This window comes from Saimiri boliviensis, chromosome 10 (genome assembly GCF_048565385.1).
Source record: "Saimiri boliviensis isolate mSaiBol1 chromosome 10, mSaiBol1.pri, whole genome shotgun sequence".
NCBI lineage: Eukaryota > Metazoa > Chordata > Mammalia > Primates > Cebidae > Saimiri > Saimiri boliviensis.
The window spans coordinates 96,966,278-96,983,541 of NC_133458.1; the positions used below are offsets into that span (position 1 = coordinate 96,966,278).

Below are 17,264 nucleotides of genomic sequence, written 5' to 3' on the forward strand. Positions count from 1 at the left end.
TTGGGGTCTGAGCACAGACCCAAGGTCCCCTGGTTTCCAGGATGTGGGGCCATTTCTCATGGATCTTATTATTATAGGCACAGTTGTCATTCTAGATGTGACAGAGGGAAAACTAGAAAAGATAGCAATTTGGGAACAAAATAATTTTATAGCTCATGTCAGTGTCTACAAATAGGTAAATGAGGAAAAAATTGGGAAGAGCCCCAAACTTCCGTCAATTTTATTAAATCTGAGTGCAAATAAACAAAGACAAGGGCCATTTTGCTAACTAAAGAAGCAGAAATAGATGGGAGGCTTTGGGATAGTGGTGGGTTCCCAGAAATGCAGGCCAGCCCTGTCCCAGCTAGAGGCCACACATTAGGGGATAAGTATTTGGAACAGTCTGTGTGTCCCCAGGCTGCTGGGGACAGGTTGGCAAATAGGTTGCGGGAAGTGTGTGTCACACTGCGGTGCTCTGGAAGACCCCTGTGTAACATGAGCAGCAGAGTAAGGCAGGTGTCTCTGGTGCCCTGTGTCCCATCCCACGGCCTGTTTCTGATGTCAGCTGAGGTGACATCAGTTCCAGGCCAGCACAGACACACTTGCAAAGCCTAACACATGGCATGAAATAGGGATGCAGGCACAACAGAATGACACACAGAGCCACAGTCATGCATCTTCACCATATACACACATTCTCTCTCATTCATCCACTACCACTCAGATGTCAGCTGGAAAACAGGATCTAAAGGGACAGGATACAGCTTTGCTTCTCTAAGGGACCATTGTTGGTTAGACTGCATAGACAGGGAATCTATTCAGGCAGAGCTGGGATTAGCGTGGTGTTTCCTGGGAGTTGTGATGGGGTTGCTGAGGGCATGCAAGTTCTAAAAGGGCCTGAAGGTGACACACTCTTGTGCTGTGGCACTGGAGACAGGGTCCCAGGCCAGACACCCTCTCCTCACCCTATTATATTCCACTGCAGGACAGAGGAGGTGGCCTGGTGTCTTCATGTCAAACCATGGGACTAAGCTGTGGGGACAGAAAGGGCCCTCAGTGACATCCAATCCCACGTTCTTGTTTTACCAATGGACAATAGGATTCCCAGACAAGGAAAAGAGGCTCCTTCCGCTGCTTCTCCTCGGCCATCCTCACCTCTGCAGCAGCCCAAATGGGCTCCCTGTCTCCTCATGGCAGGTGAAATGATGTTTTATGATTACGATTCTGTCACTCTTCCTCGTAAGAGTGCCCCCACTCCATTGCCCTTGAGATACCAATCACAAAGAAGGTCCTTCATGATCATTGTCCCCCATCCTCACCCTCCTGCTTCATTGGAAAGGCCCTCTAGAACAATCTGTCACTCCTGGGAACCATCTTTGGCATTGCAAAGAAGGTCCTTCATGAGCATCTATCCCTTGTGCTCACCCTCCTGCCTCATTTGAAAGGCCCTTCAGAACAATGTGTCATTTCCGGGAACCATCTTTGGTATTGCAAAGAAGGTTCTTCATGATCATCTATCTCTCATCCTCACCCTCCTGCTCCATTTGAAAGGCCCTCCAGAACAATGTGTCACTACTGGGAACCATTTGCTACCTCTGTTCCTTGTTTGTGTTTTTGTTCTAGACACGCCCTTATAGCTCCACACTTATCCTTCAGACATGCAGCTCCTTGGTGCCCTCATCTGCTGGCCTCCAGCAGACTGTGGAGCCAGCCTATGTCACATCCAGGTGGCTGTTTTTTCCCTATCTCATCTACCAGTCCATGCCTCCCCAAGGGCATGGCTGGTCCTGTTCAGTAACCCATCCCCAGCACCCATTGAAATGCTCCAGGCTTCAGCTCAGTGAGTCATTAAGACAGAATAGATGCCTTGGCAGAGCTAGGGAAAGCATGGGTCTGTCTTCAAGCCAAGGCTCTCTTCCTATTTGACCAGCCCTGGTGTATGTGTGTGTATTGTATTGAGGAATTATTTCGAGAAATCCTTGAATCCATTTGGATTCTTGGCCAGGTGCAGTGGCTCACACCAGGTGCAGTAATCTCAGCCCTTTGGGAAGCTGAGGCAGGCGGATTGCTTGAGCCCAGGAATTCAAGACCAGCCTGTGCAGTATACTGAGATACCCATCTCTATAAAAAATAATAATCCATTTGGATTTTTAGATTCTTATGGACACAATAAATAATATGCCTCACAATATATGCCCTAATATTTTTCAAATATATGTCAATGCCTCTGTGATGAATAAAATAGAAATAATCCATTTAAAGCCTGCCTAAAGTCATAATCGCTCTGTGATTATGCATGCGTTTCCTTTTTCAGGGGCACACAATTGAATTGATCATAGATTCATGACCCTTTGTCATTATTAGCCTGTGCATGACCTAACTTTATTTTTTAGTCTTTATTTTATTTGGTCTTTTTATTGTATGTAGTAGACACTATAATAAACCTACCTCCCAATTGGAAACTACATCATTACCAGTCACTTCTATACTTGTTTCTATACTCCTCCCCAGAGGGAGCATTCCCTTGACTATTGCATTTGTCATCCTCTGGCTCATAGTTTTTTGTTTTTTTTTTTCTTTCAGTTTTCTCACCAGTATGTACATCTGAAAGATACAGTGTTTGGTTTTACTTGGTTTTGAACTCTGTTAGTCATCATACATTTTCTCAAACGGTGTACACTAAAAAGAAGGTCATGATGATGTGGGGGCTTGAGAAATGATTCCCGAAGCTTGAGGGGCTCCCTAGCAGCCTCTACCTCTGCCATCCGGACCCGGTTCAGGTGGGGTGATGCATCCCCAGAGTGGCTGCTAGGCAGCATCACCAGCGATGTGGTGGTTGAATATTTAATGACATGGGGAAATGTTCACTCTGAGTTATCAGAGGAAAAAGCAGGTGATGAAACTATGGACACACTATCATCCCAGTTTTGTAAAAAAGAAAACAATTGAACATGAGGCTCCACGGATGCACAGATTCTTGAGGGATATGGCGTTATAAAAATTCTTGGGTTGTGGGAGAGGGAGTACTTATTGTCTCCTTCTTTTAGTTAAAACTCTTTTGTGTCCAATTTTATGGAAATCATGTGGATCCCTTTTGCAAACGGACGAATGCTGTTAGAAGCTGAACAGGCAAGGCTGTGTGTGTGGAGAAGCTGGGACCCTATCCATTGCACTCAGAGGGGGCACCATCTGCCAAGGGAGACAGGGAAGGGTCCGTGCCACCTGCTAGAGGGAGGGCAGAGGAGGGCAGGGAGAAGGCCGTGAATCTGCTGATAAACACACACTACCTCTGAGGGAGGCAGTGGGTGAGGGAAGACTGGGCCTTCCTGAAGGGAGGGGCCTCCATTTCCTGTCTGATGCTGGCATGTCCTGTGCTGGGTGACCCCGTGGACTCTCGTCCAGCCTTCACTGTGAGCCTCCGAGGTGGATTTAGACTCATTGCTAAACAGATGAGGAAACTAGCTTCACATGATGTTATAGGCTGAACGGTGTTGTTGCAAAATTCATACATTGAAGTCCTAACTCCCAGTACCTCAGGATGTGGCCTTGTTTGGATTTAGGGTCTTCGACAAGGTGATTAAAGTAAGGTAAGTGGGCTTCAATCCAATAGGACTGGTGTTCTTGGGACACATGCGGAGGGGAGACCATGTGAAGACATAGGGAGCAGATAGCCATCTGCAAGCCAGTGGGGGAAGTCTCAGAAGGAGCCAATCCTGCCCACACCTTGACCTTGGCCTCCCAGTCTCCGGAATGGTTAGGAAGTCAGTTTCTGCTCAAGCCCCCGGTCTGTGATGCTTTGTTCCAGTGGCCCCAGGACACTAACACAGATGGGTTAGGTGAGTTTCCAGGGGCTGGGAGAGGCTGCTGGGTGGAGGGAGCTAGGATCCAGACTCAGGTCTACCTGACCCCAACACCTGAGCTCTTGACCAGGTGGAAGGAGTACAGGCAGCAAGACTCTCTCTTTGATGCCTGGCTCCGGCAGCGCCTGGAGGTTGGGTCCTGGTGCTGGCTAGCACTCTTGTCTGCTTGTGCCCTGGCAGTGGCCCCAGGCCCTAGCGAAGGTCACCCTCACTCCCATCCTGTGGACGCAGACCTGGGAAGGCCAGGATTCAGGGTGGGACACTGGAGACATCTCTCTGGAACCCAGGAGAGTCCCTGCAGCTCTGCAGTGGCTGGCCCTGACTCTGTGAATCAGCCATTGGAAACCTCCGAGGGGCCAGAACTCAGGGCCAGCCAGGCTGTTGCTTTGCAAGTCTTTACCAGGAAGTGACACCTGTAGCCACGGCAACCAGAGAATGTTTAACACCTTCTGCCAGTCTCCCTGGAGTTGGAAAGCAGAGGGGTCATCCCCTCCTTGGACTCGCAGCCCAGCTGACTTCCCTCCAGGGAGCTGGAAGTGGGGAGTAGCCTCCCGACCAAGCCCTTCATTGTCAGTGCTGGGCCCGAGCCTAGGATGTGGAAGGGGCCTGCCTCAGGGCCCCCAGCAAGGCAGAAATCAAACCAGGACTGGAAACTAGCACTGCACCCGCCACCCTGCTGAGCCTGGGCTGGCCCCAGGAAAGCCTCTTCCTCCCAGGGCCCCACCCACACCTCTAGGGGCTGCTGCAGGGTGGTGGTGGAGGGTGCCTACCTGAGAGGTTGGTGAGGGTCATGATGGTGTGGCAGTACTGCTCCAGAAGTGCCCACAGGGGCTGGTCTTTGGGCACCTGGCTCCGTCCGGCTGCCTAGGGGACAGCAGGGATGAGGGTCAGAGATCAGGCCTAGGCTAGCCATTGAGAGCACCTGTCTGCCCCCATCCTATCTTGCCACTCATCCTTACTCCTCAGTACAGGGAGGGAGACCAAGGAGGGAGATGCCCATGGCCACATGGAGCGCCAGAAGCCTGGCCTAGGCTAGACCCAAGAAAGGCCTCAGAAGTGGCCCAGTGCAGCATTGCAGGCGTCTGCTCTGTCTATGCCTCAGCTCCCAAGGCTATCTCCTCCTCAGGCTGGGATGTGCAGCCGTGATGAAGCTTGTGTCCTTCTGTCAGCAAAGAGGGGTGAGGGGTGGGTTCCACTAGTTGTTAATTCAACCAACAGGTATTTGCAGAACACCTACTGTGTGTCAGGTCCTGGTTGGGGGACCTGATGGGTGTCCTTCAGGTAGTCCCAGGCCAGGTAGGGATCCTCTAGACTTAGAAAGTGCAGAAGGAAGGGGAGGCAAATGCATGCTTTATCTTCGTTTCCATTTCACACAGGTAAACAGGCCCTTGCAACAAAGAACATCAGGATAATACATGAGAGAGGTGCCTGACCTGGATTTGGGAAGACAGGGAAAGCTTACTGGAAGAGGTAGCACTTTGGGGCAACCAGAAAGATGAGTAGGGACAAGAGACGAGACCACAGAGCCAGTTGAGGTGCTCACTAGGGAAGAGATGTGATTATTGCAATAATGGCAATTTCATCTAAAAGAAAAGCACCCAGGATTCCATATTCTAAAAAATCATCAGACTAGGTGCTGGATGTGCAAGGATAAAGTAGATGTGGGCATGTGCACCCGTGAGGGGACCATCTTCTGGGAACAGTGGATAGGTGATCAGCTTTACAGCATGCACGATTTACTGAGGAGGGCTGGGGTAGCATCATAGAAGAGGTCATGCGAATGTGGGTTTTGAAGGGTGAGTAGGAGCTTGCCAAGCTGACCAGGCCAGGGAGGGCATTCTAGGGAGAGAGCACAGCATGTGCAAAGGGAGAGAGGCTGGAAAATGCATAGTGTATGACTGAACCAGAGCAATGCACTCTAAAATTTGAACCCTTGGCCCCATTCCTCCCAAGATCGCTCCTTTTCTTGCTCTGTGGTGTGTGCGTGTGTGTGTGCGCGCGTGTGTGTGTGTGCACTTGTGTGTGTGACTTCTGTGCCCCTCTCACCACTGACATTCCTGATTCTGGGATTCCAGAAGGCACTGCTCCATCAGTGGGCAGTCCCTTTTCTTCCTGCTGCCTGTCAGATGTCCTTTTCTTGGCAGCTGGGTCAATGTTTGTTCCAGGATGTCCCCAAGGGCCAGAGCCCCAAAGCTCTCATACATCACATTCCCCACATTGGGCTCAGTCCATTTCCTGTGCTGGGACTGGAAGCTGCACGCTCTGCCTCACCACACCAGCCTGGGGCTTCTAGTGAATGACCCACCTGCTCAGACGGGAGAATGCTGCCCCCTGCGCCCCTCCCCAGAGCCTAGGGCAGGCATCCCCAAACCAAGGGCCTGCGGGCCGCATGTGGCCCCCTGAGGCCATGTATCCGGCCCACCGCCACACTTCAGGAAGGGGCACCTCTTTCATTGGTGGTCAGTGAGAGGAGCACAGTGTGTGGTGGCCCTCCAACGGTCTGAGGGACAGTGAACTGGCCCCCTGTGTACAAAGTTTGGGGACGCCTGGCCTAGGGTGAGGAAGACATCACTTAGAGGCACTCACTGCACCTGTGTTCTGCTAAACTCCCACCCAGGATGCAAGGTACACAGGGAAATGCAGAGGAGCAGATGTGTGTTGGGTGTGTGTCTCCGCACTGTGGGGTCTCCTGAGCTGTCAGCCAGAAGCTCTGGCCTCTGGGACTGCAGGACAAACACTGGGGGCCATGGTCTTGCTGTCCACATATCAAGGGAGCTGCTGCGAGCTCCTCAGCTCCAGCTTCTTGGGCATCAGGAAGACCTTGCTGTCCCAGCAAGCCACTGCCAGGGAACACTCCAGATGCTGGGACCAGGAAGAATTCTCAGGCCCTATCTTCCATTGGGTCTGGGGAAAGTGAGGGTTCTAGGCCTGACCCATCACCTTCTATGGCCCCCATCCCCTTGCTTGAGAAGCAGCTGGTAATAGCCTCCCTGGGAGGGTTCCCAGTGGATTCCAGCCTCTGGAAGTTAGGGTACAGGCAAGCTAGAAGCGTATGGTGTCCACGATGTGCCCTTAGGCAGACACAGCCATTGCACCTCAGATGTTAGCGCCTTCTCTCAAAGCCCCCGAGCGGTGACATTTGTAGCCCCATCACTCAGGTGATCTCCTGTTTGACTTTCCTGGGGGTTCTGACACCTGCTCTGAACCCATGATGGGGTCAGGGCATTCTCCCCAGGACTCAGGCGACGTGAGGCTGTCCTTGCCTTGGATTCTGTGGTCTCAGGCCGTGGTCATCTTCTGACTGAGCGAGCACTTTGTGAGGACTGGACACAGGGCAACCATACTCTGCTGTTGATGCTTGCTCTTTGGCTCTGGGCAAAATTTGGGACAGGCATATCAGAAGTAATGTTTGGAATCGCCTCAGATCCCAATTTCCTCTCCTATAACTTCTCTGCTGGCCCCAAAGCTGGCACAGACAAAGATACTCATTCTCTTCAAGGAGCTTGGGTAGGAGGATTTGACTCAGTCCAAATTCACAATATACCCTGCAGGTGCCTATTTTGGGCAGAGCCCCTGGTGGTGGTGGTGATGGGTGGGCAGGGACGAGGAAAGACAGGCTGCTGTCCTTAGAAGACACGTGGTCCGGGGTAGAGTGCACACATCCCTCTGTGCAGAGTTCTGCAGATGCCAGGCTTAGCTGTGTGGCCTTGGCAAGTCACTTAAGTTCTCTGAGCCCTAATCTCCTCAACTTTAAAATGGGGTTAACACAAATCCCATAGGATTTTGTGTACATTCAACAAATTACTGTAGCTCAGAAGCCTAGCACATAGAATACACATGCTGAATGGTGACTCTTGGCAAGGACTTTAGGAGGGGGCTAGTTAGAGAGCTCAGAGATGGGAGGTTGAGTCCCTTTATAGGGACTCCCGAGGCTCAGCTCAAGCCCCTCCACTCCAGAAAAGCTTCCTGGAAACCCTGTGCCCTCTTCCCCAGCTCTGCAGTCAGCATGGGCCTCTGTTAGCCCTCAGCAGGCTTTCTGTGGACACTGGGCCCCTGAAGGCGCAGCCTCTACCTCCCTCACTGAGCTGTCCCCTCAGCAATGCTCAGTGAATGCTCACTGAGGAAACTGAAGGCCGTTTGGAGAACTGGGCATTGGAGCAGAAGCTAAAAGAATGGAAGGATGTGGGCCCTAAGTAGGGCAGGCAGTAAGAAGAGCAGAAAGCGACCCGGGCAGGATCTGAGAGAGCACAGCCTCAGAGGCAGGCAAGCCCAGGGCCCGCACGGGAAACCTCAGCATCTGGTGTGGGGGTGCCAGGAGAAGGAGAGGCCAGACAGGCAGGAAGGGGAGGGTTCTTTCGTGCAAAGTCAGCACTTACTCTAGTGCTAGACCCGCCTCTAGATGCCCTACAAAAGATTTATCCTCACAACAGTCTCTGAGATAGCTGCAAATAACCCCATTTCACAGAGGAGGCTGCTGAGGCCAGAGAAGCAACGTCACCTGCCAAGGGTCCCACTTCAGGTAAGGGGCACAGGTAGAATTCAAGCCCAGACAGTCTGGTAGGTTATAGCTTGGTCAGGCACCCATGGGAAGAGCTGGTCCTGGGTGGGGAAGTGAAGACCTATGGGTCACAGATGCTGAAAGGACCCCAGCCCCAGACAGGATGTCTGTGGGGCTTGGGAGGCGGCTCAAGTAAGGAGCTCCTCTCTTGCCACAGAGGAGCAGGGGCCTTGGAGGCAGAGAGCTGGGTCACGGGAGGCAGACCCAGTCAATGGGCAGGACTTGCACAAGAGAGATGAGAAATTATGAATATTAGGTCTCAGCCCCTGGTTCCTGACACAGACTTCCTAAAACCCTTGGCATTTCCTGGGTGACAGGAGTGTTGTTTGTTCTGATGAGGCAAGTCTTGGTGGGCTCCCAAATGGAGTTTGGTTACCAGAGTGACTAAGCCATGGTTAGAAGGTTGTAGGTTTCAGCAACTTCTTACGTCTTGGGGAAGGGAGAGGGGCTGGAGATTGGGTTAGTAACCCATCATGCCTCTGTAATGGAGCCTTCATGAAACCCTTCAAAGGTGGGATTGCAGGGGCTCCTGGGTTGGTGACCACCTGGCAGTGCCGGGAGGGTGGTGCGCAGTAAGGGTACGGAGCTCCGCATCCCCCCCACGGCTTGCCCAGTATGCCTCTCCGCCTGGCTGTTCAGCTGTGTCCTTTGTCATAGCCTTTAAAATAAACTGCTAAATAGAAATGTTTCCTTGAGTTTTGCAAAATGTTGTAGCACATTATTGTACCCAAAGAGAGGGTCATGGGAACTCTTGATTTATATAGCCTGTCCGTCGGGAGAATGCAAAGCCTTGTCTTTCGATTGGCATCTGAACTGGGGGCGGGGGGGCAGTCTTGTGGGACTGAGCCTTTACCTGTGGGGTCTGATGCCAACTCCAGGAAGATGGCATCAGAATGGAATTGAATGGGAGGACATCCAGGTGGGGTCCCCAGAGAAGTGGAGAATTGCTTGGTGTAGCAAGCCCACACGTCTGGTGTTAGAGGTGTGTGAGAGTGTAGAGAAGAGATAGACTGTTTTCCTGTTTCTGTTATTCTTTTCTGAGGGGGACATCTTGGACGTCTGTAGTGATTAGCTCTTGGCTGTCCTGGGGCAGAGAGCTCCCCACCACCCACCCATCAGCCCACGAGACTGACAGCAGGCTGTGGGAGGCCATGGTCCACATAACTGTGTCCCCAGTCTCTAGTTCGGATCCTGGCACATAGCAGATGCTCAATAAATGTTTATCAACTGACTGACTGACTGGATGGGTTACTGAAACCATGACCCCCTCAGCCAGGTAGAGCTACAACCCTACCCCTAATTCTGGGAGTCTAGATTCTGGGTTTTCTGCTCATTGTATTTCCTTCTCGCTGAACTTTGCTCTGAGTCCAGTCTGAGTGAGGGCCCAGCTCCTGGTTCCCATCTCTCTGTACCTGGCATGGGAAGCCCTCACCTTAGAAGAGGGCAGAGGAGAGGCCCTGGCTGGAGAAGGAGGTTGGGGTGAGAGCCAAGACTCCAGCTGCTCTTCTTCCACCTTGGGTCCTATCCAAACAGAACCTATGCCCAGGGCTCAGACAGGCCTCAAAGTTGTCGCCTCCCTGGAGCCTGGGGGTCTGGCTCAGTCTAGTGTTTCCTCCAGGGCCTGGCGACAAAGCTTCTGTCTAAATTTAGCCCTTGGTCTAAGCTGTGGAGATTTACGGGACCACAAGTCCTAGGGCGCAGGCTGCCAGGGACTGGAGGGGAATGGGGTAAGCTCCCTCCCTGCTTCCTCCCTCTGCTTCCCAAGGTCAGAGAAGGACTCAGCCAGGAGGGGCAGGATTCCACCTCATGTTTGCCTTCATTCAGTGGATTGCATTGAGCCTGAGCTCAGGCTCTGCCCTTTAGGGAGCACAGAGTTGGAGGCAGGAGCAAGAGGAGAGGGAAGAGGAGGAGGAGGAGGCTTAGAAGGGAAGACTGGAAAAAGGGAGGAGGAGGAAGAGGGAAGGGAGGGAAGGAGGAAGGAGGAGTGGGGAGGAGAGCGAATGACGAGGAGAGAAGAAAAGGGAAAGGGCAGAATGCGGAGGAGAGAAGGAAGGACGGGAAGGAGGTGGAGGAGCCTGGGAAGAGAAAGGGGAGGAGGTGGGGGAGGAAGAAGGATGCAGGAGTGGGGAGGAGGGGGAGGAGGGGAGGACAGTGAAGATGAGGGAGGAGGGCGAGGAGACGGCAGTTAGGCCCTGCACAGACAGAGGGGGCAGTAATGGGAGCTGAGACTGGCCGAGGAGCGGGTGAGGGGTGGGAAGTCAGACGAAGGAAGTGGGTCATTATTTTCTGGCGCGTCCAGGCAGGCAGGCTTCTTGGAAGGGGAGACTTTCGATACTCAGTTCTAACCTGTAGGGTGTTGGCAGCTCCCAGTGGCTTTCTTGTCCCTGAGTCTGTGCTCAGCCAGTTCCTCCTCCTAGGATGCCCCACTCTTCCTTCCCAGTTCCCCTCCAGCTCCCCCAGGAGGCTTTAGGTCTTTCTTCATTCTACTGTTCTCTCCTCTCTGACCGCCCATGACTTCCTCTCCCCTCAGTCCTGCTGGCCTTACCTGTGCCAAGCCCTGGGCCCTGAATACTGACTGGGGAAGGAGGGGGAAGGGGCGGAAGGGAGGGCTGTCTTGGCCCAACATAGGGGCAGGGAGCTGGCCAGCCAGGAGGTCTAGTAACAAGCCACTTGGCCTAAAGTGATGTCCTTAATTATCAATGCATCTAATGTCCAGTTTGCCTAAAGTCACATCTCTTCTGATTTGCTTTGGCATCTGTCTGAATGTCCTAAAAATAGCTCAACATTAAAATTGAATCACATTAAAATTAAACTTTTGTTAAAAGAAGGGAATCTGGAGTCTGGCTGCAGGTTGGAATCCTGGCCCTGCCACATACCAGCTGAGTGGCCCTGGGCACAGGAGCTCACCTCACTTCCTCATCTGCAAAATGGGGATAGGATGGTTTTAACTCATGGCGTTCATATGAAGCTAAAAATAAGTGAGGTGCATCAGTGCCCATGATAGGCCCTGTAGGGCTGCTAAGTAAAATCAAATACGCTTATTGAATAATCTGTCCCCCATGGGTTTGCAATGACTCTGGTGGGATTTAAAATTCAACACAACTGATCTCACAGAGATAGAGAGTAGAAGAATGGTTAGCAGAGGCTGGGAAGGGTAGTAGGGATGTGTGGGAGGTGGGGAAGGATAATAGGTACCAAAAAAAAAAAAAATGAATACGATGTAGTAAGTCATAGTACAATAGGGTGACTGCAGTCAATAATTTAACTGCACATTTAAAAATAACTAAAAGTATAATTGGATTGTAACACAAAGGATAAATTCTTGAGGGGGATGGATACCCCATTTTACATGATATGATTTTTACACATTTTTACACATTGCATGCCTATGTAAAAATATCTCATGTACCACATGAACATATACACCTACTATGTACCCACAGAAATTAAAAATAAAAGGGCCGGGCGCAGTGGCTCATGCCTGTAATCTCAGCACTTTGGGAGGCCGAGGCAAGTGGATCACGAGGTTGGGAGAACATCCTGGCCAACATGGTGAAAGCCCTGTCGCTACTAAAAATACGAAAATATTAGCTGGGTATGGTGTGTAGCTGTAGTCCTGTAGTCCCAGCTACTCAGGAGGCTGAGGCAGGAGAATCACTTGAACCCAGGATGCAGAGTTTGCAGTGAGCCAAGATTGTGCCACTGCACTCCAGCCTGGGCGACAGAGCAAGACTCTGTCCCAAAATAAATAAACAAATAGAAATTTAAAAAGTTAGAATTTTGCAAAAAGTGATTATAGATAAACTGGCTGAGGAATCCTTAAAAGGGTTTCAATTAAATAAAGTAGAATAGAATAGGAAGCTGAAGAGTAGTCCAATCACTCGTAAAGTGCTACAAATGTGAGACTTAGGAGGAATACCAAATTAAGCAGCCATTGCCCTCAGACAGATTGTTTTTGTTTTTGTTTTTGTTTTTGTTTTAATACTGAAACACCAACAAAATGGCAGAAACAGAGACTAAATTAGCTGGTTAGGCTAGAAAACAATCAGAAGGGAGCTGAATTTTTGGGAAAAGTCATTCAGTGAATTAGCTACTGGCAAATGGCCCTGGAGCCTCTGCCCTGCAGACCCTCAGTGTGCATGTGTTAGGGGACAGGGTGGCCTTGGTCTTTGGTGTGGGCTGGACAGGTCAGGGAGGGTCCAGGAGCTGCTAGGGACTTCTCTGTGTTCTATTATCTTTGCTGAGCCTTGTTGGGGCAGATGGCCCTACCAGAAGCCAGGATCTGGGACAAGAGGTCACAGAGGTACTTTCCTGAGACCCTGGGGGATGGTGTCTCCCTGTCCAAAGCTCCAAGGAGCTGGACTCAGCCAGTAGAGGCTGACAGGCTCCTGGGATCTTCACAGAAGGGGAGGCAAGTGGCATTGCTGAGCCTCTCTAAACTCTGTTTCCTGTCTGTGAATAAGTGACCCCACCTTCCCGGTGTTTGAGTAAGGTGCCTAACACCACTTAACAGCTGCAAGATTACTGCCTGCCTCCAGAGCAGCTTCCCGAAGGCCTCCACGGGGAACTGGGAGCACTGGGGTCAAGGCTGGGTGGGTTCCTCCAGCTCTCAGTGTGCCCTGGGCCCCAGCATCCTCCTCACTCAAAAGCACCAGCTGGAATCCTTACAACTGCAGAAAAGACCAGTCCCTTCCCTTGCTCAGAGAGCTCCCCATGAACTCAGATCCCTGTACAGCTCTGCAGTCTCCCACAGATGTCTTCTCAGAGTTGGGGCCCTGGGGCCTTCCCCCTGCTCTGCATCTGCTCTCCCCCATCCCTTCCCTTGAAATACTGATCCCCATCCCTGCTACGCTGCCCACCTCCCACCAGACTCCCCGCATCCTGTCAAGGGCTCTCACACCTACACATGCTTCTTCTGGGCCCATTTACTGGAACTTGTGAACATAGACTCCTTCCTTTCCTGCCAGGCCCCTTCTGGGTTATAAACTCTACAAGAGCAGGGGCCAGATTGGCGTTCAGACCTTGGGTCCTCCCTGTGGGCAATCTTCCTTAAACACTGGATGAATAACTGAGAAGCCGAGCTCTCCTGGGCTACCTTCCCTCCCTACTGCCTGCTTCGGGTCTCAGAGTCTCGACCCAGGAAAAATTCCCATTGCCATGAAGGCTCAGTGAGAAGAAGGCTGGGCTTTGGCATCAGAAAGACCGAGGTTTAGTGCTTTCCAGCTCGGTACATGCTGAGTGGCTGTGGGCAAGTACCTGGTCTCTATCCTAATCCGGGATCCTTGGGAGAGCTAGGGGTAGGGCCTGGGATGACCCTGAAGGAAGCTGAGCCCATGGTGTTGCCCCGAGAATCCAGGGACACCTCTGGAGCAGCCAGCAGAAGCTTCCTGCATCCAACCACCTTGAGTGGCTGGCAGCGTGGCTCCCACAGGGATGGGTTGAGGGAGAACCCTTGCCCCAGCACTTGGATCTCCTGGAAGGCACCTATCTGGAGAACAAGTGGGAGAGGCCAAGAGAGCTCAAAGCCCAGGACATCTTGGGGGATGGATGGTGAACCCCCTGTGCGACCTTCACCCATCCCAGTTGCAGTCTGCAACATCAAAAGGCTCAGCAGGTCTAGGGGCCATGTTCCTATCAGACACTGACTGTGGCTCAGCATGGTACCTACCTCCCACCTCTCTCCTCCACCTGGCCTGGCCCCCAGGAGGGTGGGGACCCTTGTGTCATCATGCTCTATCTGTGGTGCCTGGCACAAAAGCATAGCTGGCATTCACTGTGTGCTCACACCACATCAAGCACATGATGCTGAGTGCTTGTATTACCTCAACGTTCCTCATAACAACCTGTTCGGTAAGCACCGATGTCATCCTCATTTTACTGATGAGGAAACTGAGGATTCGAGTAACCTGTCCAAGGTCACACATTAAGCAGCAAAGCAGGGATTTGGATCAGATTTGTCGGCAAATATCTGTCAAAAGACTGTTGAATGAAGTATCCTCTTTATGCATATAGGGACACTAAACTCCAGAAAATGGTCCCCAAGGCTGATCTGCAGTGGAGTCAGAACAGGGACAGGCCTCTTAGCTTCCACTCTGGCTCCCTTACTCAAATTGTGAGACCTAAGACAGGTCACCCTCCCACTCTGAGCCTCAGTTTCCCCATCTGTAAAATGGGGAGAAGGCTGAAGGTGGACCATTCCCACCAGCCTCTCCCCTACTTCTTCAGCTCTCTCTTGATGGCCACTCTGCATCCCTCCACTCCACCTCCCATTGGCGGACCCTGACTCTGGACAAAGGAACGTGGTGTGGCTGGATGAAGCTCAGAGTCTTGAGAAACCCTTAGAGAGGCTGGTTCTCCCAGAACCCACTTGGCCTTCATGGCTCATCTGGTACTGGGAGCTGCCTGATTTCAGCCACTGAGAGGAGTGGTGGAGACAGGGCAGCAGGGGCAGAAGGCAACTCTCTGTGGGTCCCTCGCGGGAGGGGTCAGAACTAGGGGTGGGCTAGAGAAAGAAGTCAAGGATCCTTCAGGAGAGATGGAGGGGTGATCGTGGGGGAGGGGAGAGAATGGACAGGAGACGGGGAGTCTCTGGCCCTGAGGTAGGTAAGTTCTGGACGCTAGGGGGTCACCCCAGAACCCTCTGCTTATCCACAGGGATCTCCTGGTCTCATCCTGGCCGACCTCACAGTTTCATCTTCCCTACCCCTGCTCCCTCACCCAGGCATGGGATCCCCAATCCAGTCCAGCCACCAGGCCCTGAGACCCCTGCCCCCAATCATGAGCGCTGGGAGCTCCGTGCTCCTGGCACCCCACCTTGTGGACTACCACTCCCTGCACTTACTTGGAGCAGCGGTGGGAGGAGGCAGAGCAGGCAGAGGAGGAAGTGTGGGACGTGGAGGAGGCCTGGAGGCTCTGAGGGACACCTCATGCCAGTATCGGCTGGAGGTTAGGGACTGGAGACCGCTGCCTGCCGCAGCAGCCACACCCCAGCCAGCCCCGCCCCACCCAGCCCTCGAGGGGAGGCCAAGGTAAGGCCCTGGACACGAGGGGGTATTCTCCACCCACCTCTCCCACAGGGCAGCGATGACGCCGCCCCACAACCCATAGCCTCCAGGTTATTTATAGCCGGGTGCCGGACAGCAGCTGCCACCCAGCCAGCCAAGGGGCGGTGCGCGCCCTCCAGCCTGCAGAGAAGGGGTTAATTCCTTCCGTCTGCCGCCAGCAGTGCTCGGGGCTATAGCTCCCCAGGTGGGAGAGAGCAATCGGGAAAGGGAATAGTGGGGCCTAGGCGGTGGTCCCTGCTTGAGCACAGTGCTGAGCTCGCACTGCCTAGCCCTTACCTGGGAGCTTTTATCAGGGGTTAATGCCCACTGGGATGACTCAGCCAGGAATGTGGATGCTGGGGTATGTAGTAGCACTGTGTCAATGCTACAGCTGCCCATTCTGTTGTGGGTGGGTGAGACAACGCTCTTGTTCTTGGAAAATATGCATTTAGGATGAAAGGGGCACCATGTTTCTAACGTATTTTCAAATGGTTCAGAAACACACTCACATAGCTAGGTAAATGGATAGAACAAGAGAGCAGATGGGGCAGCATGTGAGCTGTTGGTAAATCTGGAAAAGGGGTGTATGGATACATTTTGGATCCTTCTTCCAACTTTTCTATACGATTGAAATTCTATCAAAATAAAATTCTTAAAAAAAACAAAAACAAAAACAAAAACAAAAAAAAACAAAAAGCCGACAGCAAATACAGCCATGGCAGGGCTCACCCAGAAATTCTGATGATGTAGCTTGGGATGGGGCCCGGGTGTCTGGGTGTTTCAGGAAATGGCTAGGGATCCTGATGTCAGGTGGGTGAGCAGTGCTGTTCTCAGGGGGACAGTTCCAGCCTGGGGGTGGGTCAGGGCTCACGAGCTGTTCCTGACAGGTGGGCCTGGTGCAGGGGGGTTAAAAGCTTAAGCTGTGGTTGCACCTCGCTTGTTGTTAGGATCTGAGGGGAAAGCATGCGAGGAATGTGGTTAGTGGGGCACCAAGCTTTCTCTTGGAGGTGCAGGCAGTGTGAGGAGAGATCTTGGAAAACTCAATCCCAATTTAAGTAATTCAGACACTCTGTGCTCCTGGTCTCCCTGTCTGAGACACTGGACCCTTTTCTCTCCTTCAATCCCCCCTCTCCACCCCCAACATCTTCCTCCAGGCAGCCTTCCTGGTTGGTCCAGCTCCAGCCTCCCGCTCCTGTGAAATCTTGAAGGTCTGAGTCTGAAGTCCTGCCTCTCACTGGTGTGGACTGTTCTCTAAGCTCGGCGAGGATGAGGATGAGTGTGGATTTGCCCCAACCTTCCCCTCCTCATTTTCTTTTCCCCCTTCCCTCCTCTTTTGTACAGAGCTTAGTATCAGTGGTACAGAAAAATCTTTATAGGAAAAGTGAAGGAAGAATTGACCATATTTCCCAATTATTTGAAGGTGGCAGGATGAAAGCCCCATCCCAAGTCCTAGAGCAGGATTTGGCTTTCCTGGACCCATCCAGATGGGCTTGGTCAGAGATCACTCCTTATAGAAAGTGGATACTTCCTATAAAACACCATGCGCTCAGCAGGACTCTGAGGGCTAGACAGACTCTGAAAGACGGCTGGGACAGTTCCTTTCAGCAGCCTTCAGCTGGAGGTCTCCAGGGGCCAGCCTTACAGCAGGCACCGAGAGCAGAGGCCAGCCTCAGAGTGTGCAGGGGGACACAGGAAGGAGAGGCATAGGGAACCCATGAGACCTGGGCATCCATAACTGATGGGAGGTGGGACATGGCACAGGTGCTGGGCCAGCTCAGGGGAGTGAGAGGGCACTTCCTGGGAAGGTGCTGCTGGTGCACCTTG

At 52.3% G+C, this 17,264-nt stretch overlaps 1 protein-coding gene across 2 annotated transcripts in view; it reads right to left on the reverse strand.

Annotated features, from left to right (window-relative positions):
* Positions 1-15,476, reverse strand: part of CRHR2 (corticotropin releasing hormone receptor 2) — a 45,097-nt gene extending 29,621 nt beyond the window's left edge. The window contains exons 1-2 of one of the 2 annotated variants that reach the window (XM_010345716.3): positions 15,239-15,476; positions 4,610-4,703 (exon numbers count right to left, since the gene is read on the reverse strand). In XM_010345716.3, coding sequence (XP_010344018.1) covers positions 4,610-4,703; positions 15,239-15,325 — 181 coding nt within the window. In that variant the 5' untranslated portion in view covers positions 15,326-15,476. Of the gene's footprint in view, positions 1-4,609; positions 4,704-5,076; positions 5,300-15,238 lie in introns of those variants that run through there. The other variant, XM_074379657.1, reaches the window with a different exon arrangement.
* Between the last annotated feature and the right edge of the window lie 1,788 nt (positions 15,477-17,264).